We start from the raw sequence: 25845 nt of genomic DNA, 5'->3' as shown, positions 1-25845 counted from the left end.
AGGTTTGGAGATATCTCTTCAGAAGGAGGAATCCATTGTTAACATATAAAAAATGATCTCACAGTTCAGCAAGGGGGTTCCATGTACTTTCAAAAACCTCAGGCCCACAGGCTAACCCCCCTGGCTAAAGACCTAAATGTAGGAGGAGAGATGTGCAACATTCAGGATTTCTTTCCTTAATGGAAGAAAGTCAAGAAATGGAGGCATATCAAACTATTAAAGTGTTTTAAATAGTTGAATAAACTCCTGCTGTAACAAATCTAAGTTGGCATTGGTCATCAATCAATATTGGGAAATGCCATATTGTGGTAGAAAGAGCACTGAATGGGAGAGCCTCCAGTACCTACTAGAAGTGTGACCATGGGCAAGTTACTTAGCCTTAATTTAAAGTAACTATCTCTAAAATGGATATAGTTAAAACTATAGTACCTACGTCACAGAGTTGTTAAGAGGAACAGGTCAGATAATAGATGCAATCTGCTTTCTGGCTTTGCTTACCTGGCCTAATACAAATTTGTTTCCTAATCTCAATAGGGTCTTCAGGGTTGCATAAAAATCCTTAGGTTCTTCTGATTGATACTTCATCTCATTCCCCACAGAAGCTGTTGTCCGAACCTCATCTCTCAAAATACCAGCCCATACTCCTGTGCCTCTCAGAAGAGGATCTTGCCTCAGGGTTTCCTGAGAATATAAACTCCTTGAGGGAAAGGATTGTTTCATTCCTCTTTGCAATCCCAGTACTTAGCACAATGCCTGATACAGAAAGCTCTTAATAAATATGAATTGAATAATAAATTGAATTTAACTGCATTTGAACCTAAAAGTGACCTATTCATTTCAGTTATTACACTATGTTGAATCCGCCTGCTACTGGGGGAGGAAAGCTGGTAGCCAGCACACAGGGAGTGGCAGAGTCTATCGCTATTTCAGTCTTAAAAACATCATCCAAATTATTTGAGGATGCTGAAGTACAGATGGTTTCAAGAATTCCCTTGCACTAGAATAATTGTTCCAGGGATGCCTTTAATCATATCACATAAGAGAGATTTGTGGGTGGTAAAAATGATTTAGCAGGGGAAAGATTTGCAAAGAAATGAAGAATCTTTCCAAATGGAAAACTAACTGTTCCCCAGCATTGGGGCAGAGCATACGGTAGGTCAGAGATGTTTAGGAAAGATATGTGTTAAATAATTGAGACTTCAAAGAAAATGCAAGATGGCAGAGAACTAGATTAAGAAGCTAAATGACAGACATACGACCTGCTGACTCAAACATGAGGAGAGATATTGTAGGACAGAGGAAGAGAGACTGACTTTTCAAATTCTAGTCTGACAAAAATAGGCTTCTCACATCAAGTGAATGGAGTAAAAGTCTATATTTTTCAGAGCTTTATAACTTGCTAAATGAAATGACAATAATTAGGAGGCACTAGATGGATGAGAAAAGGGATGAGGTTACCTTTGGTCACTGGGTGGGTTTATGAGACAGTTGTGCCACTGGTTAGATTAGTTCGGGCTGTCCCTATAGTTCAAAAGCTCCTTCTCTTTCTTTCATCCAATACTGATAATGTTTGAAGTAAAAATAACTTTAGAGATTAGTACAGCTTGACAAGGAAAGCTTTCACTGTGTTCCTACTACAATTCTCTTAGATTGGGCACCCCAGGTGGCCGCTGATTGACAAAGCCCTGACTGAACTGAATTCCATCTCTAAGGGCAATACATAATTTTCAGATGAAGACACTGGAGTTTGTTGAATAGGGGGAGGGTGTGACATGATCAGATCGATGTTTTAAGAAGTTCAGTTTGACCGCTGAGTAGAAGATGGATGAGATTAGGGAGAGACTTGAGGCAGAGAAAATCAACCCACAGGCTGTGGCGATAGCTTGGACATACGGTAATGAGGAAGTCTCCACAACTTTGCATTAGATGTCCATCACTACTGAAATGTTCTACCTCCATACTTGCAGCTCAAAGTACCTTTTCTTTCTTCAAAACTATGCTTAAGCACTAGCTTTCCTTATTCTCTTCCATTCTCCCACCTTCCCCTCCTAATCCTAGCACTATCCTTCCTAAACTATATTATGTAACAGAGATTAAACAGGACATGCAAAAAGCAGCAGCCACCACATGTGTGCACGACTCAACACTCAGAGAATGAATGAAGAGCACCAATATGGCTGCTTCCAATCATGTTTAACTTAGTACCAAAGGGCTTGGAATTTTGACATGAAGGATTCTTTTATTTGGCCCCTGAGCAGGGAGACCAGACTCGATGGAAGTGACCTCATCCTTAGAGCTGCCCTCTCTTCTGATAGTGAATCATGTTAGAATTGTTTCAAGCTGGCTACAATGTGGCAGACAGAGGGCATGATGTGCCTGTGCAAAGCTAGGTTTGGGGCTAACTCATGCGCTCTTTCTTTCCTGCCCTAATGTGGATGTGTATCTATTTTGAGATGGACATGAATATGAGAAGAGCAGAGAGTTCTGGGTCCTTTTGGTCAGAGCTGCCTAGCAGCAAAAGAAGAAATCTCAGCAGCAATTCTAACACTCTTGAAGAAGTCAACCACTAAAATAGGAAAGCCCAAGTCAAGGTTATTTTGCTTGACAATGTGTACTAACTAGGAGAGTAGTGCAGAGATGAGGTGAAATATGGAAGACCTTTTCAGTAGCCCCACGTACGACTTTATGTTTGAATGAAGCATCAGCGTCTCAAATGATTAAAACTGTAGTTGTGATTCCTCATGTCCTGTCTCTACATGTTTTGAGTCTTTTATGTCTTAATATTTCTTTTGTGTGTAAGAAGTAAATACCTCTCATACATGAATCAGATTGTATTACTAAGCAATAGTAGCTTTCTATTCCTTCTCCCCCAATTTAGGCTTTGGAAAAATCCTAGACGTGAGCCATAGCTTAAACTTTAAGCAATTTCTCTCCAGGATACTAGGGTAAGAGACCTAACAAGCAGAAGAGCATGAGAAAAGCGAGTGTACCCCTCCTATAATTAGAGGCTAGGCTTCTTCAAGACTGAATCCAGCCCAATCCATATGCATAAATCCAGAGTTGAAAGGTATCCCTAAGAGAAAGGGAATGGAGCTCCCTGGGCTCGGCATCAATTCTTAATGAAAGATTTGTATTTATGTTACATTCATTCTATATATGTGTGTGCCTAGCACAATGCTGTCACACAAGAGGCACTTAGTAAATGCTTACTGACTAATGCAAAATAGGAAAAAAATATTTAAACTCTTCTCAATCTTAATTAATTAAATTAGCAATAAGAGCTTATGTTTTACACATTGGATTACAGCTACCAAGTGCTTTTTGTACATTTGTAGCAAACATATTATTTTATTTTTTTTTTGCAAAATTATATTGGATAGTTTAAATAACATAATCTATTTACCTGATTCCTACATGGCTATGCTTTATTATTTTACTTTTAAAAATAATGGTTGTTATGAATTATGAAAGGAAAGATTACCTTTGATTTTGTAGTGGTCCTTTTTGCCAGTATTTTGCCAGGGAAACTATTCTTTTAATGGACTTTTCAAAACATGATGAAGGTTTGAATGTAAGTAAAAAATTATTCTTTTCTCCCTTAATGTTGTTTGGTGGTTTTGACATCACACCTTTTCCAGTAGTTACATTAACAGAAGTCTCCCAAGTGAGTGGGAATAAAGCTTTTGTAGAATGTCTCCACTGTGAGTGGTGTAGAAGTAGCCATTCCATCCAGAGAGCTATTTTATTTAATGCAACTTGAACTGCTTTTTCAAGTTCCTGGTGGGTCATGTTGTGAATGTTAGAGCTGTTAAAAAATAGAGTCTTACTGAATTCTCCTCCAGAAACACTCAGCATCTTCCCAGTGCTTTCTATGGCTTGAGAAAGGTTGTTTGGATGCTGTGCAAATGTCAGCAGCAGATTAAATATATCCCAGCCACCTTCCTGTAAATTATTCCACAAAGCTTCTAAAGATAGAGCAATCACCATTTTCAACTTAGCCCCACTTTCTGGGCTGTTCTGAGACAGTATTTCATTCCAAAAAAGTACCATTTTGTAAAGTCTTTCCCATTTTGTATCCCAAAGCCAAGGATGGGAGGAATTCAGATTAGAATTTAAAAAGTCCACCTGGCTAGTGAGGTTGTTTATTGGCACCAAACAATCAAGAACTTCTCCCACTAGAGTTTTAGCATCTATGGATAAAGTTTGGGTTGCATTTTTCAGAGCTAATACAAGATGCTCCAGCTCTACAGAATGGTTTTTTGAATTGATTATAAACACAGCAATTTCTTGTACAATCTCAGAAATGTTTTTGGATTGGCTTAGATATGAAAAGGAACTAGTTGATTTATCCAGAAGCTTGGAGTCTTTGGAAATAATGGGTTTAATCTCAATAGTCCAAGAGGTGACATCCAGCAACAGCTTCAGCAGGCTTTCTACTTCCTGGTAACTTAAAGGCTCTAAATTCCTTATGGAAGTTATTTCATCTACTACACTGTGAACAGCTTCTTGCAAAAAAGAATAGAGCGTGTCAAGGGAACTTAACTTTCCCTTTGTCTTGGAAATGAAGCGAGTTTCTAAAACAGTGACCACTTGAGCTGAGACCTTCTTAGATAGATTAAGGAATTTAACCATGGCATCTACTGATTGTGAAAGAGCTCTTAATTTCTTGATGTCCTGCAACAAAGTGCTCAAAGCCTGAGACATTTCCAAGAAACCTTCTGGAATATCCTTTTCTCCATAGGCAATTACGTCCAATAATCGCTTGGTAATTTCTACTACTTTTCTCTCTTTTGAAGGGAAAACATTATCTACAAAAGTCACTAATTCTGTTAAATTAGCAAGAACAACTTGGAGTGTAGAGGAAAAGGCATGCAGATCCTTAATATGATAGCTAAAGATAATATCCATGAGGCTGAGTATTTTTGCAGAATTTTTTCTCACAAGTTGAATTGCAGAGTCAAGATCTTTATTGAGTTCTAAAAGGTCCTCAAAATTATTCATCTTGGACAGCAAGTGAGTCTTATTTATAAGCAGTTCAGCATCATTTCCAATGTCATTTCTTACAGGGGTAGCTCTTAAAATAATATGAACTAAATCTCTGAGGAACTTTAGCTTCTGTTGAGTATCAAAATAAAATTCACCATCTTGTAATATGAATGAGTCTTTGATTAGATCAAAAATGTTTTTTCTTAAACTAGAATAGTTGCTGAGTAATATGCCTTCTTTCCCCAGGTTAGTAAATTGATCCAGTTTCAGAAGATCTAAAATTTTGTCTTTTGGAGCAATACTGTAAAAATTATGAGAAAAATATTCAAATATAGTCAAAATCTTCAAAAGACTTCAACAAAGGTATGTATTCCAGAAAGGAGGTGAGACAATCATATACCAAGAATGAGAGACAATATTTAGACATCCCAAGCCCTACACTAATATGTCCAAGTTATTAAAAGAACTATAGAAAGACTTCTAGCTCATTCAGTGACATCTCCATGGAGGATTTATGGAAAGATAAAGACAAGAATTTCAGAACATTTGAAGGACTGCTAACTTCCTTCATGGATAGATCAGCTCTACTAATGAGATCACATATCCATCTAAGTGTCTAAAAAATGGATCAAATGATCTGAATCATATGAAGAACAAAATTATTTAAGGTTATGGTTTCTAACCTTATAAACAGAAGATAATCCTTGTATTGACTGATAAAATGATCATTTGTAATAGTTTCTTATTCAAACTAAAATGTTTTGGTGTTTAATAATAATAATAATAATTTCATTAGAAATGGGTCAGTGGTAAAATGATGGCTTTGCTTTACTCCTCTATAATGTCTCTAGTATTTCACCCCCAAAGGGTAGCATGAAGTGCTTACCAAAGAAATCATATTCCTCCCCTATAAAGTTTATAATGCTATTTTACAAAAGGGTGCAAATTAACTGTATAGAATCTGAACATGGGATAACAATTATTGAAAATTTTCAAATGGGCCCGTCAATTTCAAACTAAAAGGACCAACTCCTTTTTGGAGATCATGGATGACTTAGAAGGGTTATTAGAGGTCATCTAGTCCAACTTCCTTATTTGATAAATAAGAAAACTGAGACACAGAGCGGTAAGATAACAGTGCTATTAATAATATGTTGCAGTTTTACTATTTATAAGTGAACTATATATTTATAAATGAATAGTATTCATTGCTACACATATATAAATATCACTGATCTCATCTAATCATAGTATTTTAAGTGCTATTTATAAGTATTGTACAGTTTCAAAGAATTAGTCAAATCAAAAATTACTTGGAGGAAGGTTTGAGAATAATTGGCTTTTCCTTCCAGAATTTCAAAAGACATCTTCAAAAGAAAAAGATTAAACTGTGTGTGCATAAAGGGCAATAAGATCATTTTTGTTTCTCATTTCAAGGCATGCATTACAATGACTTCACTCGAATGAAGCTTTGAATTTATTTCCCCTCATTCATTAATGGAAAGTCAAGACAACTATTGGGTTTATAGACAGATTTTATACTTTTTTTAAATGTAGATCTTTGATTTTATAAAGGAAAAGAAGATTGAGATAGGCAACTCCTCTGTAATTTACGCTTACAAAGTAACTTGCCTGGAGTTACAAGCCAGTATGGGTGAGAGGAAGGACTTGAGCAAATGTCTGCCTGACAAGTCTTCCTAACTCAGGGCCATGTTCCCTGACTACTTTGCCATGTAATTCCATTGCTAAATATAAATGTAAAATTAAACTTGTGCTTTTTGGAGGGAAGAACTCATTTTTGAGTTCCACATTAAGTTATATTAGATAACAATAATAATTTTTAAACAAGGGAAATCTCTAAATGACCAGTAACAAAGTCTCTAGAGTTAGGAATGACAGATTTGCTAGTTAGCTGAGGCTCACCAAAATTACATAACCTTACATTTTGATAAACCAAAATCTCCCCCCCCCCATGTAAAATGCATTTTTAAGATGACACAACAGTAAATAGACAATCAAGTTTAGTGTAACAACTCTGGCATTGCAATTTAAACAGACTTTGCAAAATAAAATCTATTCCATAAAATGCAATATAGCAGAGAAAATCATACACATACTCACCTCATTTCAGCCATTATATCTGCATATATGTCTTTCAGCAGGGCAAATATTTTGTACTCAAAATTTCCCTTTGGTGGAAAGAAGAATTTGTGAAAAAATTGTTTGAACAGTTCCATTGTGCTGCTTGGGTGGAGAGAGAGATTTCCTTTATTATTTTCAAACTGTGTGTAGTTAAATACCAGATCAATGAAGTCCATTATTGGAAGGTCAGTGTCATTTGAATGTAGGGCTGCTTCCAGAAAACTCCAAGCAAAGTTATTGATTGCGCTAATCAGGCTGCTTTCAAAAAGAAATTGAGCACCAGAGAAATTAGCTTGTTTTTCTAGATTTAACAAATGAGCAACAAATGTAATATTAATGATTCCTTCTCTAGAAATATTCTTGAAGTGTTCTAGAAAGTCTGTAATATCATCAATGTTCAATGCCCTAGCATGAAGGGAACTTTCATTGGTCAAAGCAAGGATCAACGTATCTATTGTTGTAGAGAAATTTCCAATTGTGTATTTGTGGAACAAGTCTCTAGTAACTAATATTAGGTCTTCAAGGAATCTAGCCCCATGTAGAAATGAGGAATTAAATTGTGTCAAAAAATAAGCAAATGGCAATGTTGTATTTTGATCAGCCAGTGATTTTATTATTTGAATTCCTTGTTTGACTGAAGAGAATATATGACTAATACTAAAATTCTTCCATAGGTCTTGCACAGATCTCCCTGACTCAAACCATAGGGTTTCAAGGTTGTCAGTAATGTTACTAGTCCTACCAAAACTTAGTAATGCTTTTAAGAGATCATTAATTTGTTTTGCTTTAGAAGATAAATGCATTGAAGGAGACAGAAAAAAAGTCATGTTTTCCACACCAAAACTAGAAGCTAGTTTTGTCCACTTCTTCCAATTCGTGGTAGTTTTGTTTAGAACCAATGTTTCTTTGTCCACATTCCAGTGTTGGATCTTGTTCAGACCTGTTAACTGTTTCAAAATATCTGTAACTAACAAAGACTTTGTGAAGTTCATTTTTTTTAGCTTTTCTATGACTCTCAAAGCAATCCATTTCCCTGGGACTACCCTACAATGTATGGAGTCATTAGCATTGTTTGGTTTTCCAGAAGATAAGACATAGGGTGATATTTTGTACCAAGACCCTTGAAGTTCTTTCAGAAGTGAATTATTGACATGGAGGGCCTCAGAAAAATTTAGGAGAATGGAATTCCATGCAGCTAATTCATGAAAGAAACAGTATACCTTGTGAGTCATTTCTATCCTTAAACTCTCATTTGAACATTGTAAATCTTCTTCCAAAGGCATCAGCTGGAGGCGATGAAAGAGATCAGCCATCTTGCTATACAACAAAGGGTGTGCTGACTTATGTGTATTACACTTTTCCATTACTATATCCTTGTGAAACTGTAGAGTCGTACGGTTCGAGCACCAAGTTATAGGAAGGCAACTTAAAGCTTCTGCAGCAATATTTGGCTTATCTATAACTAACTCTGTTATGTCCAAAAGGCCTTTTACAGCACTTGCAAAATCTTCTTTAGTGATGGTGGAAATGCTAGCTCCATGAACCAATGTGAAATTGTAGACCTCCAGTAGGACCTCTGTAATGTTCTTATGAGCTATTCTCTGTAAAAGTCTCACTCCATCAGGAAGCACGTAATATGCATCTACTACTGCATCAACTTCATCCTTAGGAAACAAGCGTGAGAGTTGCCACAGGTGGTTAATGTTCCAAGAACGTGAGCTGTGTACAAAAGTCTTCATTAATCCAACTAATAAGTCAATCCCCAAATTTCCATCCTCTAAAGCACTGATATTCTTTAAAAAATCCCGAAGGCTCCCACTAATTTGGTCAAGTTGATCTACCAAGAGCTCTATGTCTGCATTCTTGAGGTTGCGTATCAGAGTGCTGATCTTCTTCAAAACTTTCATATTCCTTGAATTTTGTGGAATGTTAGGAAGAATAGATGGCAATAAGGAATTCATCACATCCCTTGCCAGTTGAATATCAAGACCTATTGCATTCATAATTGCATGGATTGGTGAATTTTGTAAATCATGAGACAAATTAAATGCAAAATAACTGCCTAAATTTTGAATTGAATCACCTAACAGATTTGCACTTTTTTCCTTTGGTAAATTTGTAAACACCTTTAAAACTTTTCCAATGTCAGATGAATTATTTTCTAAGATTTTAAGAGTAATATTTTTCACAAGTTTTTGAATTTCCCTGAAGAATGCTATTAATTGTCGCCATACAATTTGGAATTGGTTAGGAAAGTTATCTGACTTTTCTAAGGCTCTTATGATTAATTCAGTAAAATTTTTCCAGTTTATATCAGATGAAAATTCTAAGGTTCTTGTTAAATTATTGATAATTACTCTGATTTGGTCTTCTGAATTATTTAAAATCATTAATATAAAATCAAGCATTGGCATCTTTTCTTTTTCAAACAATGAAGTAAATACAACTTTTACAAAGTTAGTTACATTTCTAAAGTAAACATTCAGGCAATGCATATCCGAATCATTCAAAGAACAGAGAGGTTTTGTTGAACTTAATATGAAGGTAACAAAATCCAACATCTTTCTCACTGTGATTTTTGTGTTGTTGACATTTCTCGAAGATAAAAACAATTCTAAAAAGTCCTGTGAGTGGCCAGATGAAGAAGTATTATTATATTTGACACCTAGATTTCTAATTATATCTACCCATGCAGTACAACCTTCTAGTCTACTAATTATATCTTCAGAGGTTAAAATGGATTTTAAAATTGCCAACACACTTAATAATTTTTGTGATGTATTTTTTGAAGCTAAATCACCTTCCATAACTAAATTGGTAATATTCTGTAAAATGCCAGCACAAGACAATAAATCTTGATTATAGGATACATTTCTAAGGAATCTTATTGTCTCTTGTAAAACAGTGAAGGCAGTTTCATAGTCTTCTCCAGAACCTGTTAGAGAATCTTGGTCTATAATTCTTGTTGTATTGCTTAGCTCCATGAAAACTTCAAACAGAGAGTAAAAAAACTTTCTGCTAATATTAATATTTAATGGAGATTCTTTTAATTTGAGCACTTCATTTTCCACTGTCAAAAGAGATTTCTCTACTTCCTCTGTATTTAGTGATTTCATGATGGCTACTGAACTGTCTAGCATAGATGAGAGACCAGTAAGGGCATTCCAACTTCTGGCATCATCATCTTGAACTACACTTTTTAATAAATTTTTAATAAATCTTATAGGAACATGGTCAGGAAACATTCTCTGGCATGCTTCAAAATGTTCAAAACTATTTCTCAGTTCTGAAGAAAGTTCCTTGAGGCCAATCTGGAGAGAAGGAAAAAATTTAGAATCAAACTTTAAGACTTGAGACATGGCACCCCAGATTTCAAACCATACTTGGACCCATGAAAAGGTACACTGCATAGCTAAAGATTCATTGATGACAATATTTTTTGTTAGATTTGAAAGCATGTGGATCCAAGGAAGGATTAGGGAATTTCTCACATCCATTGACTGATTCAAAGAGAGAAGCTTATCATCCAAATCAAAGCATTGGTTATTCAAGTATTCTTCTGAGTTATTGAAAAGTTGATTCAGATAGTGAAGTAATGATATCCGAAAATTCTTATCTACTATGAGCAACTGTTTCAGACTCAGCAGAGTTGCATATATCATTTTTGTTTCTTGGTTTTCCTTAGGGATTAGGGATTTGACTTGAAGTTCCAGATAGTTATAAACCGAAAAGAGCTTTTCACAAAGTGATTCTTCAGAGACTCGATCAAGAAAGCTCGTAACCTCAGACAGAAATTCAAAAGCTTTGCTCATGTCTTGAAAATTAAACTCCTTGATAATAGCAGAAATGCTTCTTGAAATTTGAATAAAGAAAGTTGACAAAGACTCTCTACTCTGCAAACTGGAGATCAACTGATAAATATCTTGGTAAATTGAAGAATATAATCGGAAAAGTGCAACAGAATCCTTGTCCTGAAAGATATTTTGATAGATTTGAGTCAAAATGTTTTCCAAGTACTGTTTTTGAGAAACAGAAAATGATGAGGAAAGCATAGATATGTTGTGTAGGGCATAAACTGTCTTCAGGGCTGCAGTGACTTGTTCTTGCTTAACTAATCCAAGCTCATAGAAACTATTTATGACAATTTCACTTAAATGTACAAAATCCAAGTCTAAATTTTCTGACTCAGATAAATTATGGAAATGCAGAGAAAAGTTGAAGTTCTTTCCAAGGACTCTCTGATTTTCTGGAATGGACAAATTTAAAAGAGTTGATAAAGTTTCCAATTTGTCCTTTTCTCTTTTGGGGATGCCATACATCCATAGTTCTAAAAGTTTAGGATTAATTTCATAAAGTATTAATTCCAAGATTCTCAAAAATCTTTCATATTCATTCCTTTTCCAAAGTCCTGAAACAACTTGTATTTTCTCTATAACCTCCTTACTAAATTCAGAAAATTTCTGAGTATTAAGAGATGGTTCAGCCTCTAAACTTCTAGAGGTATTCATCCTCCAAAGAGTCTTATTCCAGATAACTTCAGTGAGGTCTGCAAGGTTCTGGAATATGGAATGATTGGATGAGACCAAAGACCCAGGCAGTACCATTTTTTCCACAAAGTCTACAAAGGACAGCCAAAAGGTTGTCACTTCATCTTCATAGGTATGCGACTTCTTTTCCATCTCCAGAAGATCCTTGGTGTACATCAAAATCCTGAAATATTAAAACATAGGTGTTTTGTTAAAAGCACCAACCAAAAATGTTACTAAGTTTCAAATATATTTATAGCAACACAGAAATGAATTTCCACACACTTCTTCCCTGTAACAGATATGAATTTTTGCAAGTATTTTAGTTGCACATCTTTAGTTTAAATACTCTTGCTATTAAAGAAAGCAATTATCTGAAAGTTATTTTAAAATAGCAAAGCTTATTTTTCATGTCCAAAGGAAGAAGGTACCATTTTAAAATATTGGTAAATTTTTCATTCCAGGCAAACAATGACTCAATTCTTCAATGATTCTTAGGACCTATTGTTGCTGCTGCTGCTGCTGCTGTTGCTGTTGTTAGAATTAGGCCTGAGAGATACATCTTAAGTCATTCTTAGAAGAAAGCTCTCACTCACCTTTGCGACAGCCACACCAAGTTTGTTGATGTTCAGGGAATAAGTTAATGTTTTCTAAAACTGTCTATGTAGTCACTATACAGCAAGGTGTCAGACTCAGGGCCCACACACTGAGTCCACTGAGTCCAGTGCTGCCATGAACCAGATTAAAATTTAATTGGGAAATGTTTAACAAAATAAGTAAAAATACAAAGGAACATAGACAATGGTAATTTTGTGGTAGTCTAAGTAAATATGTGGCCTAGGAGGGACCTATTTCTATTTTAGTTTGATACTGCTAAGGCGCAGGGCAGTGTATACCTCCAAGTTTAACCTTCTATATTAAAACCACTGGTTGTGGTAACCATGAATATCCCTAAAGAAGTTCTTTTTATCTTACAAAATCAGACCACTTTATCTAACCAACACTTCTTCTTCATCTCCAAAGGGAATCATGGGAAGACCTTGAAGATGAACAATGAATACTTACCTAAACACTGACATCCTTGGAGATTTCATCAAATTTTTCAGAAACACAAAGTATGTATCAGTGATGGCTTTCCAATCCAGTTTTGCTCCTTTACAAGGGGATTTTTCAAAGGTAGCTAGATGGAAAATTAATTTCAGGATTTCACTTTTAATATGGGGATGAATAGCAAATGCCTAGAATAAAAGGTACAGGGTTGCTATCCTTCTTCCAGGGAAGTCTAGTGTATTAAAAGTAGGAATGTTAAAAACCCCTATAAGTCTGGAAAAGTTCTTTACAGGCTAGATTACAATGCTGGATAGTTATAACATCATAACTGTTTCCACATGAATGTTTTGATCTGAGCTATTTACATGAGAGATATTTATTTACCTCACTCGCAAAGATGGCCCAAGTCATATACCTCACTGCTATAATCAGTTAATGGGACTGAATTCAGGAACTTATCTAAACTGTTTTATATTGCAAATGTAGCCCTTTCTATATAGCATCAAGCAAATTACCCTCTAATTCCAGAATAACAGTAATAAATCTTTTGTCCTGTGACTCATCGATACATATATTTAATTCTAGCCAATACTGGAAGGAGTTCTTAACCTGATGTATGTGTACTTGTGTGTGTGTGTTTACATATGTAACTACTTCAACATAATTGATTTCCTTTGTAATCCTATGTATTTCATTTTATGCAATTAAAAATATTATTCAGAGAAGAGATTTTTAGGCTTGATCAGACTGCCCAAGGAGGTATATAGTAAGCACTTAGTAATTAATCATTGACTAACTTTAACTTTCTAATTATGCATAAAAAATTATTCAGAGATATCCTTCATTCTCTTTCTTGGAAGGGATGGTCCAGGCTTGTAATTTCATCAGTGTAGAGAACACCTCTTGTGAAAATTGTTTCTTCCAATAGAAATCAGCAACTCTTAACATAGTTTATAATCTTAAAGATTTGCATAGGACATTGAGAGGTTAAGTGATTTACTCATGGTCACGCTGTTTTGTGGCAAGGGCAAAACACAAACACAGGCCTTCCTGACTCCAAGAACGGGCCACTATTGATTACACCACGTCTCCATTAATAGTCCCATTTTTATGGAAGAGTACAATGGCTCAAATAGATTAAATTACTTGCCCAAGGTCACAAGAGTAATAATCGACAGAGCCAGGGCTTAAATCTAGCATAGATTTAGAGCTAAATGGGACATCAGAATCAACTGTTCTAACCCCTTCATTTTCCAGATGAGGAAAAGGAAGCTGAATGAGGGTAAGTGATTTGTCCAACGTCACATAGTTATAAGCAACAGGACTAAATTTTGAACCCAGGAATACAGGCTTCAAATTCAGTTTTTTCTACCATATTCTTTCCCACCATACTACATCATTAAATATCAAAACATTCCTATATTAAAATTTGATCGGCTTTTCGGCTTACCAGATGCACCTCTTTGGAAACTTTCTTGCTTATTCACATGATGAGCAACTTCACATGTTTTTCTGAGAAATTCTGTTAAGTTTTTCCAGGGGTTATTTTGTTCCAGAGCAAATTGGACTTCTTCCAATGTACGGAAAACTCTAAAAATTAAAATGGCTCTCTTTAAGGCAAACAAATTAATGATAGTTTCATAAAGAAAGGTGTTGTGTTATAATCACTACCATTTGAATTTGATTGTTACCTTCCCTTATTCTCACTGTCTGAATAAACATTAATTTTGCTATGGCTAGTATGATAAAAACAAGGCACTTTGTTCCTGATGATTTAGATGCCTATATATTTATGTGAGAATGGCTCCACATCATTTGTCTTCATACTCCCAGCAGTCATTTAATAAGTGTTTGATGAATTAATGAATAAGGAAAAGCTTCATGAAAAAAAATGTGGCATTTGGAGAGAACATAAGAGAATTGGTGAGAATTCTGTAGGTGAAAATCCAAAGGAAGGACATTCTAGGTTAAAAGGACAAAGGAAACATCATATAGTCAGTTTGACAAATGGGTGGGATACAGATATGTGAACAGCTAGAAATATGGCTGGAATAGCAGACTGTGGCCATATTATGGAAAGCCTTGAATGCCATGCTGAATTCAAATCTGTGGAAGCATATTTTTAAAAAAATTCCCGTTTAGTTCAATTGAACATTTTAAGAAATAAATATTTCTCCAGTCTGATTCTTCACCATAGTCATCATCATCATCATTGTTATGCCCACCATGAACAGGCATTTACTAAGAACCTACTATATGCCAGGTACTAATACTAAGTGATAAAGATACAAAGAAAGACCAAAATATGCTACCTGTCCTCTAAGGGGCTCACCTTCTGATGAGGGAGATAACATGCAAATGACAATATACAAACAAGATGTATGCAGGGTAAATGATTGGTAATCAGAGAAGGAAGGCAGAAAGATTAAGGAGAACTGGGAAAGTTTTCTTAAATAAGCTGGAACTTGACTGAAACTTGAAGGAATCCAGACAGAGATGAGGAGGAAGAGAATTTCAGACATGGGGGACAACTAGTAAAAACATCTTCCATATTTTTCCCCTTTTCTTAGATTTAACCCCTTTCTTTTAGGAAAATGTATAAAATGTAAGGAACAAAAGCTAAAGTCCTGGTGGTAACCAAACTTAGAGAAATACCTCATGCTTAATTAAGACCTTTGCTTTCCTCCATTCCTTGAAGGAATTAGAGTTATGGTCTATCTAAGGGTAAGACCCTTCTCCTCCCACCCTCCCTATTTCCTGAAGAGATTAACATAGGAGTTTTTAACCTTTCTTGCATCATAAACCCATTTGGCAGTCTGGCCTATGAACCTCTTCCCAGAACGTTTTTAAATAATTGGAGTAAATGCTAAGTTTCAGCTAAAGGTTAGAGAAAATAAAGATATAATTTTTTCCCTATTCAAGTTTATGAAGTCCCTAGAATGTATCTCAGTATCCCAGGTTTTAGATTATTGATCAGAAGGGGATTCATTTGTTTACTTCAGGTGATCTTCAGATCATTATCTTCAGGTGAGCATGGGGACCTTGATGGGAGTGGTAAAAATGAGATAAGTGGTTTTAGGAGACTAAAAATCCTGAAAAATCATGAGACATTTGATCTATTAAATGAAATCAAATGTAAATCTAAAACTGATTTTTATCATATTTTAACATCTCCCTTATTCAAGATTCCTAAAAATGTTACCTCAAAATGTCTTACATTAGAGATATGTCCAAGGACATGAGGGGACTCTGATGATTTGGGCATCTCTTTCTAAGCTAGAAATGTTTGGATTTAGGATATTCATAAATTAAAATAAAATTGCTTCTTACAGACTTATCCCCAAAATATAGTCTACTATCCACATTTTCCACATTCAATGGGAAATCGTGAGCAGTAGGGATGGTAAGGAATTTGCCAAAGATCATCTTGCTATCCCTTCAAGATTGTGAAAAATATTATAAGGGATTTCTCTCTTAAAACTGTGAAACGTGAGTTAGCTAGGCAGTAACTCTGAGCATTTATATGCCTAAATTAAATAAATATGCTATAATGTCCTTACAGGTATGTGTTTTCCTTCTTTGGTTCCCATATAGTAGGTACCAAGCAAATATTTAGTTTATGTAGAGCAGGCTTCTTAAGGTTTTCTTCCTTAGATTTGTGCTTAAAATATGGCTTCATCTAAGATGGATATAGTAAATTTACAAGAATAATTCCATGCAATTCATATGTGCTTCCTAATACATTTTAGTTAGGGAAGAATTGAGCTGCCATTTGAGGGACTAGATATAGTCCCTTGGGGAAGCAATATTCAACCCTATACTAGGGAAATGAAAAGATACTCTACCTGAGGCCTTTGTTCTACACATAGCTTGAAGTTAAAGTTAAGTTGGAAAGGTTGATAGCAATGAAGCATCACCTTTGCAGCCCAGGACAGAAGAAAGCCCTTAAGGAAAGGAGGATATATTCCCCCTGAGAACAAAAATAACCTGTTCATAGGGCCTAATTATGATCAGCACATTGGTAAGGCAGCAGCAATCAGGTAAAACAGATTCAAAGGAAGAGTATTCTGCGGGGGGAGCTTGGAGTAAGACATGGCTGAATTTAGCCAAAGTTGCTAATCACCAGATAACTAGGATGCATTTCTAAAGCTCTTTTATAGCATACTAAAGACTGTATCACCAAAAATGGACTAAACAGGAAGCAGAATATGGAAATGACAATAACAGAGAGATATTGTGATATAGGCCTTGGTGTCAAAAGACCTCGGTTCAAGTTACTATCTATTTGACCCTGGACCAGTTTCATTGAGCCATAATTTCCCCATTTATAAAGTGAGAATAATACTGACTTCTAATATCAACATGGTAGACAAAGGACCAGTACAGAAATGTTACCAAATCAATGCTACCATTATCTCTGGAAATAGATTGCCTTATGTGTTCCATTCACCAACTTTGTAACTTCCCAGACCACAATGCCTTTCCCTGGCCACAGCTCCTCGATATATGTCTTCCCATTAGAATTTAATCTCCCTCTAGGAAGATGGTCGAAAAAGCAGGAAATACTGGACTCTCCAAAATTCTCCCACAAACAAGATTAAAGATCATCTCAAAGTGAACTTTGAGTGGCAGAAATAATTAAAATTTGGGGTAAAAAAACCCCACCTCCCAGGGTAGAGGTTTAACCCAACTGAAGTGCAAATGCCCCCAGGCAGAATCTGCTGAATCTGCCTGGGGGCAACGGGGAGGCAGTCTCAGCTTTAAGAACTTCCAAGATTGAAGGACCCTCTGCTGTCACTGGACTTCAGGCTGACCAGACACAGTGAGGGAGCACAGGCCCAGTGAGTATGGTAGTAGAGGGGCAGAGACCCTACAGGTTGAGAGCACTTGCAGGCGAGCAGAGTCCCTGGTTTCAGTTCCAGGACACAAGACAGAGGGCTGTGCTGAAGTTTGTAGCTGCTGGACAGACAGCAGGGAGTAAGAATGTTTACAGTGACAGCATGGCTGGGGGCCCTAGCTATAGCTCAGAGGTAGAGAGGAATGCCGAGGTTGAGTCACCAGACAGAGCTCAGAAAACAACAATATGAAAAACCTGAAACCTGAGGCATCATCCCCTATATCTCAGGACTAGAACTTGACTACAATAATAAGCTGCTAAAATATATATATATATATATATGTAAATTAATTAAAATAATGAGTAAGCAAAGGAGAAAGAACCTGATCACAGATAGTTGCTATGGGGATCGAGAAGAAGTGGGTTCATACTCAGAAGAATATAGTGAAGTTAAAAAAGCCACTCCTACTTCACAGAAAAATGGCAAATAGACACAAGCCCAAAAAGAGTTCTTTGAAGAGCTTCAAAAGGACCTTTAAAACCAAATAAGAGAAAAATTAGGGGAAAAAAGAGTAATTGAAGAAATTTAAGTAAATAGTATGAAATGGAAATTCATGGTTTCATATTGAATTCTCTTTCTATGTTGAGCTATATATGTGAAAATACTCTCTTTTCGTCTTTTTTGTGCTTAAGTTCAAAATTAATAAACTTTTTTAAAATATTTTTTTAAAAAACAATATAATCTCCCTGAGGGCAGGAATTATCTCCTTTGTATTTTTATCCTAATGCTTAGCCATGTTTGGAAATGATTTTTATTCATTCATTTATGACTTCTTTTCAAAATGAAGAATTTGGTATCTGCCTATCAAGCTGGCCAGCATATAGATCCCCCAGGTTGGCAGGTTGTAGCTCAAGTTAACAGACTTACCTTAAAGAAAACCTGGGCTCTTTGCACTATGGATGCCTCTAAGAGAAGAGGCACATTGTGATCTCTATCAAGGATAAATTTAGATTATTTTGATTGATGAATTTCTTAAAAACAAGGTTGAAATCATTTAGGCTTCTAAACATTCTGATTTTATTTTAGTAACACAGTATACTTACAATGTGGAAATGATCTTTTCCTGGCAATAAACAAAGGAGACACCCTCCCCGGGTGATAGCTGAGTACTCAATGACTGATACAACCAAGAACAAAGTGTTGTACTCTCTGCAAGCTGTTGTTCAATTTCTTGCCAGCCCAGAAAGTCTTCTGTTATTGAAATGGGTTGATTTATTCGTCCAAAGAGTACCTCTTGAAAAGTCCCATCCTTAATAGGAAAGAGAGAAACTCAGCTTTTGATAAGTAAGCAAATCAATACTCAACAACTTTGAAACTCAGTACCCAACTGTTCTTACTTAACATTATAGCTTAGCAGAGCCAAGTGATTCATTGAAACTACAAAGTTCAAAGAACATAAAGAGGTCCCTTAATCCAGATGATAAATGTTATAAATCCATAATGTTTTTTTTACTCTGCCTCCCTTCAGATTACTGGATTCAAAAATAAACATTACAATGTACCAATGGAAAAAAATCAGTAAGAAAGAAGTCAAGAATTGTTTGAAAAGTTAAACCTTTTAAAATTAGGTCTTTCTTAATTTCTTGTATTCTGAGATTAAAGTCACTGTCATTAATAGACATTTATTGAGCACCTACAAAATGGGACATTGACTTTGGGAATACAAGAGAGGGATGAGATATAGGGAGAGGGTGTAGAATCATACCGCTGTTGTTCATTGTTCATCCTCTGTTTTCAAAGAGGACTAATGACCTCATGGGTTGATGCCTTGAGTTGAACATAAATTGGATTGAAGGGAGGCAGAGTTGCACAAAGTCATCAGCTTCACTCTCCCTTCCAGAGGCATCAAGATTCAGTGGCAGGACAAAAGTCATGATGCCTGGTAATGGCCCAGGACGCAGTGGATGACCTTGGTGCCTCCACTGTCTGACTAAGCTCTAAGCACTCCACAATACCTATTTCAGCCAACTTTATGGCCATTGGAACAAATTGTTCTCATCCACCTATTCCACCAGGGGAAGTCTTCACATGCTTGGGATAGACGTCCCCTTAATTCACTGAGGGGTTTGAGGCCTATCACACCAAAGGCGCTTGTCCTCCCTGACATGGAGACCCATAACTAGGACAAGGTGACCATAGCTCTGCCAAATGCAACAAAAGTTAAAGGATGTTGAAAACACTTGCAATCCTTCTATACCTTTTCAACAACTGAAATTAGCAAACTGTTTTTGACTGGCCTGTAATTTCACTAGTTTAGGGAATTCCTTGGCAAATCAGTGCCTCCTCTGTAATTTATATAGTGTTAAGAGTTGCCTGGGGCACTGAGGGTTGAAGTCATTTGCCCAGGAACACACAATTAGTTTATATCAGAAATAGGACTTGTACCCAGATTTTCCTGCATTGGAGACCAGATCTCTATTCATGAATCCATATTTATTCTCTGTTCACTATTGGCAAAAATAATTATCGGAAATAGATAGCTACCAGATGATGATAAACTTCCTCACTCCTGACCAATATACCCTAGGTGAGTTTCTCTGTAGTTCTCCCACTCTGTTTCCCCAACCCAACAATTGAACTGCTCCAGGTATCAAAATGGCTAGTCTATGGTTCATAGTTTATCTTTAGAGCTAGAAGGATCCTTAAAGGTAATTTAATGCAACCTCCTAATTTCTACAGATCAGGAAAGTGACACTTGGAGAGATTAAGTGGCTTTCCCAGAATCAAACTGCTTAGTAAATATGACGTAGAATTTGAACCCAAGTTTTCCTAATCCCCAGCCCATTGCCCTATACCATCCTGCCTCAAAAAAAAATGTATATAAAAAGATATAAAGAGAGTCAGGAAGTGGACCCAGGCCCTCATAGTCTAAGCCTTTTGCTAATTAAAATCTTCTATCATGGTTTTGTTATAAAAAATTATGTGCTAAGTATGGAAATGAGTGGCACATACAATAAATGCTATTAATTCAGAGCAGGGAGCAATCATTGAGGATCAGGATAGTTAAGGAATGTTTTATCTGAGGAGGAGACACTTAAACTGGGCATCAAGGGAAGAGTAGACCTTATAAAAGCAAAGCCAGATGAGGAGAGCTCCCAAGGCAGTGGGTGGGAAAGCACATGATGTATCAAGGAGCAATGGGCAGACCAATTCTACCAGGGTAGGACCTAGATAGAGATAAGTTTGAAGAGAGAATTATTGAGCTCAAACCTGGAGAATATCCAGTCCAACTCCATTCTGACTGAAAAGGACCATTTTATAGATGAGGAAACTGAGGCCCAGAGAAAATGCATAGTTTGGGACAATATCGTGGAGGTGAAGGACTGTTAATGTTAGGTAAAGAGTTTGGACTTCTTCCTATATGCCAAGGACTTAGATCTAGACATCCTCCCAATGCTTTCATTTTCCCCCAAAGTATAATATACAACTCTTCCTCCCTTGAACAATCAATTAAGCATTTATTAAGCAACTGCGCTAACTATTGGGGATATAAAAATAAAAGTGAAATAGTTTCTGTCCTCACAAAGTTTACATTCTGTTGGGGAAGACAGTGTGCAAGTGTGTGTATGTAGGCAAAACACACAATACATATATGTGCATGTGTGTAAATCTTTGAAAAGAGAAAAAGGGAAACAAATGTTTTGATGGTAGAATATACATAGATAATTGTTATCAATATAAACTAAGACTATAGTGTGGGTTTAAGATCCCTTCTCTAAGCAACCAGAAGTTATTAAGGAGTTTGAGGAAAGGGGAATGTGTATAAAATGATTCATTAAGAAGATTAATATGATACCGGTAAGTATGATAAAATGAAAAGAGGAGAGGCCAATTAAGAGACTATAGAAAATGACAATCAATAAATCATTCAACAAGCATTTAGTAAGTTTGCACCACGTGCCAGGTACTATAGTAGATACTATGGGTACAAAGACAAATGAATCCATCCCTGCTCTCAAGAAACTATTATTATATAAGAGGAGATATATATACACACACATACATACATATACATATATATACACATACATACATATACATATATACATATACATATGCACACAAACATACATGCATATATACATATACATGAATATATACATGCACACATATACATGTATGTGTTTATGTGTGTATATACATATATATACACACACGTGTGTGTTATTGTTCAGTCATTTTAGTCATGGTCCACTCTTAGTGACCCCATTTGAGGTTTTCTTGGCAAAGATACTGAAGTGGTTTGCTGTCTCCTTTTCCAGCTCATTTTACAAATGAGGAATGGAGGCAAACAGGCTTAAGTCACTTGCCCAGGGTCACACAGCTAGTAAGTGTCCGAAGCCAGATTTGAATTCAAGAAGATGAGTTTTCCTGACTTCAGGTCCAGAACTCTATCTATTGCACTACCTAGCTGCTGTGTGTGTGTGTATCTACATATACATATATGTATTATGTATATACACAAGCATATATGCACATATACATATATGCACATATATACATATACAAAATAAATACAAAGTAACTGGGATGGGAAGGAGGTATTACTAGCCATATTTCAGGCAGGAAATGATGAACACCTTAGGTCTAATTTGTAATAATGGCAGCGAGAACACACAGATTTGAGAGGCCTTCCTAGAACCTGACTAGATATGAGAGAAAAGGGAAAGAGTAGGACATCATCCCATAGCTTCAGGCTTAGGTGATTGATGATAATATTAATAGCAATGGAGAATTCTGATTGAAAATATATCCTGGGGTGCCAAGTGGGAACAATGACGAGTTTGGTGGAGTTTTACATGACTGCTATACATAATTTTTTAAAAGAATGTAATTTTTGTTTGAGACTACTTCTTCGAGGAAGACATCCAAACAGAGTGGTCCAACAGACAACTGGAGATGTAAAACTGAAGCTCAGAAAAGAGGCTAAGGTAGATTGGGGATAGGGAAGAGAGAAGAGGGGAGACATCTGCATAGAGGTTATAGTTGAAGCCTTGAGTTATAGATGAGATTCCCAAGGTAAATAAGAAAAGAACAAACTACTGAAGCTTGGGCCTTAGCAGATGATTTCATTCAGCAACTGAGAAAGACCAAAAAAGAAGCAACCTAAGAAGCAGAAGGAAAACAAAGTACGGCACAGTATCAGGTAACTAGGGGGGAAAGAAATTCAAGAAGGAACTGTCATTGGTGTTAAGCAGCATAGAGAGATCAAGAAGGATGATGATTAAGAAAGGCCACCAGATCTGGAGATTAGTAGTTATTGATAACTTGTAGAAATCAGTGTCAGTGGAGTGACAGAAGTTAGATTGTTTGGGATGATTTGCCATTTCTACAGCTCTGTATTGCCACCGTACCAACATTGGCTTACTTTGAAATTTCATCCAGTCCATTTACACTGCCTTCTCTCCATTCTTGTCACTGTCATTCACCAATAGAACAGAAGAATTAAAGAGATCTTAGAGACTACAGCCCAATGCCTCATTTTACAAATGAGGAAAATTAGGTCCCAAGGATAAGCAAGTAGTGTCAGAGTGGGATTTGAACCCAGGTCTTCTGACTCTAATTCCATTTTTCCCCTTGTATTCTCTCTAAGATGCTCTCTCATTTTCTTTTTTTTTTTAATTTTATTTTACTCAAACACTAGAACATAAATATAGAATAGAAAAAAGAAACAAAAACATATCACAAACTTAGATATTGGAACTTAAATACAAAGAAAAGAAAAAAAGTATTTCATGTTCATAGTAGAACATAAGAGAGGATTCAAAATATGTAACAATGAATTTTCATTTCGAGAAAGCCTGTATGATAACTACTACAAGTTATGCAGAGAGCTGTCTACCTTTTCTTTGCTTCCTTATAAGCTTTGTTTTGTTCTCTGCTGTGCACTTTTTTACTTTGTTCTTTTTATTCTTTCCCCCACCTCCCTGCTTCCTCCCAGAAGGCTACAATTAAGTAAGGATAGATTTCTCTATAGCTATAGATATATACATACACATATACATATATAGAGACATATACTTTTCCAAATTCTACTCCTGATCTTTGTTTTCGTTTGTGCGTATCTCTCGCTTCCTATCCCTCCTGCCTCCTCTACTTTACATCTACCCACTACCTTGCCCTCCTATTACTTGCCTACCCCCTCTAAGGATTCCTCCCCTATGCTCCCATTCCCATAAATCTAAAGCCCCCTATAACCTAGTCCTTTACCCTCCCCTCTAGAGATCCCTCCCTTATCATCCCATTCCCATTTATCTAAACACCATTCTATACCCCGCCTTATACCTATTCCCTCACCCTCCTTTCTAAAGATCCCTCCCTTGTCCTCCCTCCCCTCCCTATCCACTTATTGCTTTATTTCTTCTGAATTTAGAAGACTTTTATACTCTTCTAAATATGTATGTATTGTTCCCTCTTAAACCTATTCCCGATGAAAATAGGTTACCAGAATTACCAGCCCTCCTCCCCCATCTAATTCCTCTATGTCAATTCTTCCTCTTGTACCTCATTTGTATAAAATAATTACTCTTTTTAGCTATTCCTAAATGGTTTTAATTTTTAAATTCAAATCATAGTCAGGTTTACTCCAATCTTTCTTATGAGCTACCCAATGATTAATAAGATTCTTAAACATATATTTTGCATTTTACATATATAAAAAGTAAATGGTCTGCCCCTATTGAATCCCTTGTAATCAGTCTTTGGTATGTACCTTATGTTTCTCTTGGCTCTTGTATGTCAAATCTTCTATTAAGTTCAGGTTTGGTTTTTTTTCTTTTAACAAAGTCTTGAAAGTCTGACAGTTGATCAAATATCCTTTTTTTTCATTCAGGATTATGCATAACTTTGCTGGGTATGATATTTTTGGCCAGAGCCCCAGTTCTTTTGCTCTTTGATATATAGTGTTTCAAGACCTGTGGTCTTTTAATATCTCTCCGTTGCTAGATCTTGCGTAAAACTAATTGTGGCACCATCATATTTAAATTGTTTTGTTCTTGTTGCTTTTAATATTTTATCCTTGAGCTGGGGGTTTTGAAATTTGACTATAATATTCTTATGTTTTCCTCATAGGATCCCATTTAAGTGGTGTTCGATGGATTTTTTTCTGTTTCTACGTTTCCCCCTTGTTCCAATTCTTCAAGACAATTTTCTTTAGTTATTTCTTGTATTATTGTATCAATACTCTTTTTTTTAATCATAGCTTTCAGGGAGTCTGATTATTTTTATGTTTTATCTTCTTGATCTATTCTCCAAATCTGTTGTCTTTCTTATAAGATGTTTTACTTTCTCTTCTATTTTTTCGTTACTCATATTTTAATTATTTCTTGATCTCTTATAATTTCACTGGCTTGGCTTTGCCCAATCCTAATTTTAAAGGCGTCATTTTCTTCCTTAAGATTCTGCATCTCTTTTTCTAATTAGTTGACTTTCATAATCTTCTTGTTTTTTCCAGGATTATTCTTTTTTTTTTCTTTTTAGTTTTTCCTCCATCTCTGTCATTTTATTTTTAAAGCCTTTTTTAAATATCTGCTAAGAATTCTTTTTGGGCAGATAACCATTTGACATTACCTTTTGGAGTAGAGGGGGGTTTCTTTCCTTTAATATCCTCCTCTGAAGATGAGCCCAAAGGTCTTGCGTACTGCCATAATAGGTTTCTATGGTTGGGTCCTTTCTATTTTGCCTATGCGTTTTTTGTGGTAATAGCTTAGTTTTTGTAATCACCTCTAGCCTTGGGGTATGGGGGATGGTGCCTCTTGCCCCAGATCTTCAGTTTTCTCCTCTAGCCACAACTAAAGCCAAACCTTGAACCTCCTGTAAGTGCCCACAGCCAGGGGCATTCTGCCCCACTGCTTCTGCACTCAACAGGCGTGTGCTCCTTCCTTCTTGCCCCCACCACTCTTTGCAGCACATCTGGGTCTGGCGTTCTTTGTCAGCAGAAGTTCCCTCAGTCTTCCCAGGCTCAGACACCCAACTCCCCTCACTTTCCTGGGAGTAAAAGTTCCTTTGGCTGAGGCTGAGGCAGCCTCTAAACCAACTAATCCCAGGGCTTGCCACTTGTTTAATAGGCTTGTGCCTTGTTGTTGAAGTAACCCTAGCCTGGAGGTGTTTACTCTTCACAGAGACCAAACCTCGACCTGGGATTTTTCTTCCAATCTTCTCAAATTGTCCCAGTAAGACCCCTGTTGTGCCCCTATTCTTATTTATTTTTACTGCACTTTGTTCACCCTACCCTGCTATTTTAT

At 36.2% G+C, this 25845-nt stretch overlaps 1 protein-coding gene across 1 annotated transcript in view; it reads right to left on the bottom strand.

Moving 5' to 3' along the window:
• The window catches only part of ABCA13 (ATP binding cassette subfamily A member 13), a 519839-nt gene that overhangs the window by 372013 nt on the left and 121981 nt on the right, over nt 1–25845 (bottom strand). The window contains exons 14-18 of the mRNA XM_036739641.1: nt 18646–18851; nt 14155–14294; nt 12720–12834; nt 7108–11838; nt 3482–5287 (exon numbers count right to left, since the gene is read on the bottom strand). Of these exons, the coding sequence (XP_036595536.1) occupies nt 3482–5287; nt 7108–11838; nt 12720–12834; nt 14155–14294; nt 18646–18851 (6998 nt within the window). The remainder of the gene's footprint in view (nt 1–3481; nt 5288–7107; nt 11839–12719; nt 12835–14154; nt 14295–18645; nt 18852–25845) is intronic.

The sequence above is a fragment of the Trichosurus vulpecula genome, chromosome 9 (genome assembly GCF_011100635.1).
Source record: "Trichosurus vulpecula isolate mTriVul1 chromosome 9, mTriVul1.pri, whole genome shotgun sequence".
NCBI classification, from domain to species: domain Eukaryota; kingdom Metazoa; phylum Chordata; class Mammalia; order Diprotodontia; family Phalangeridae; genus Trichosurus; species Trichosurus vulpecula.
This window is presented reverse-complemented; position numbering and strand designations above follow the sequence as displayed.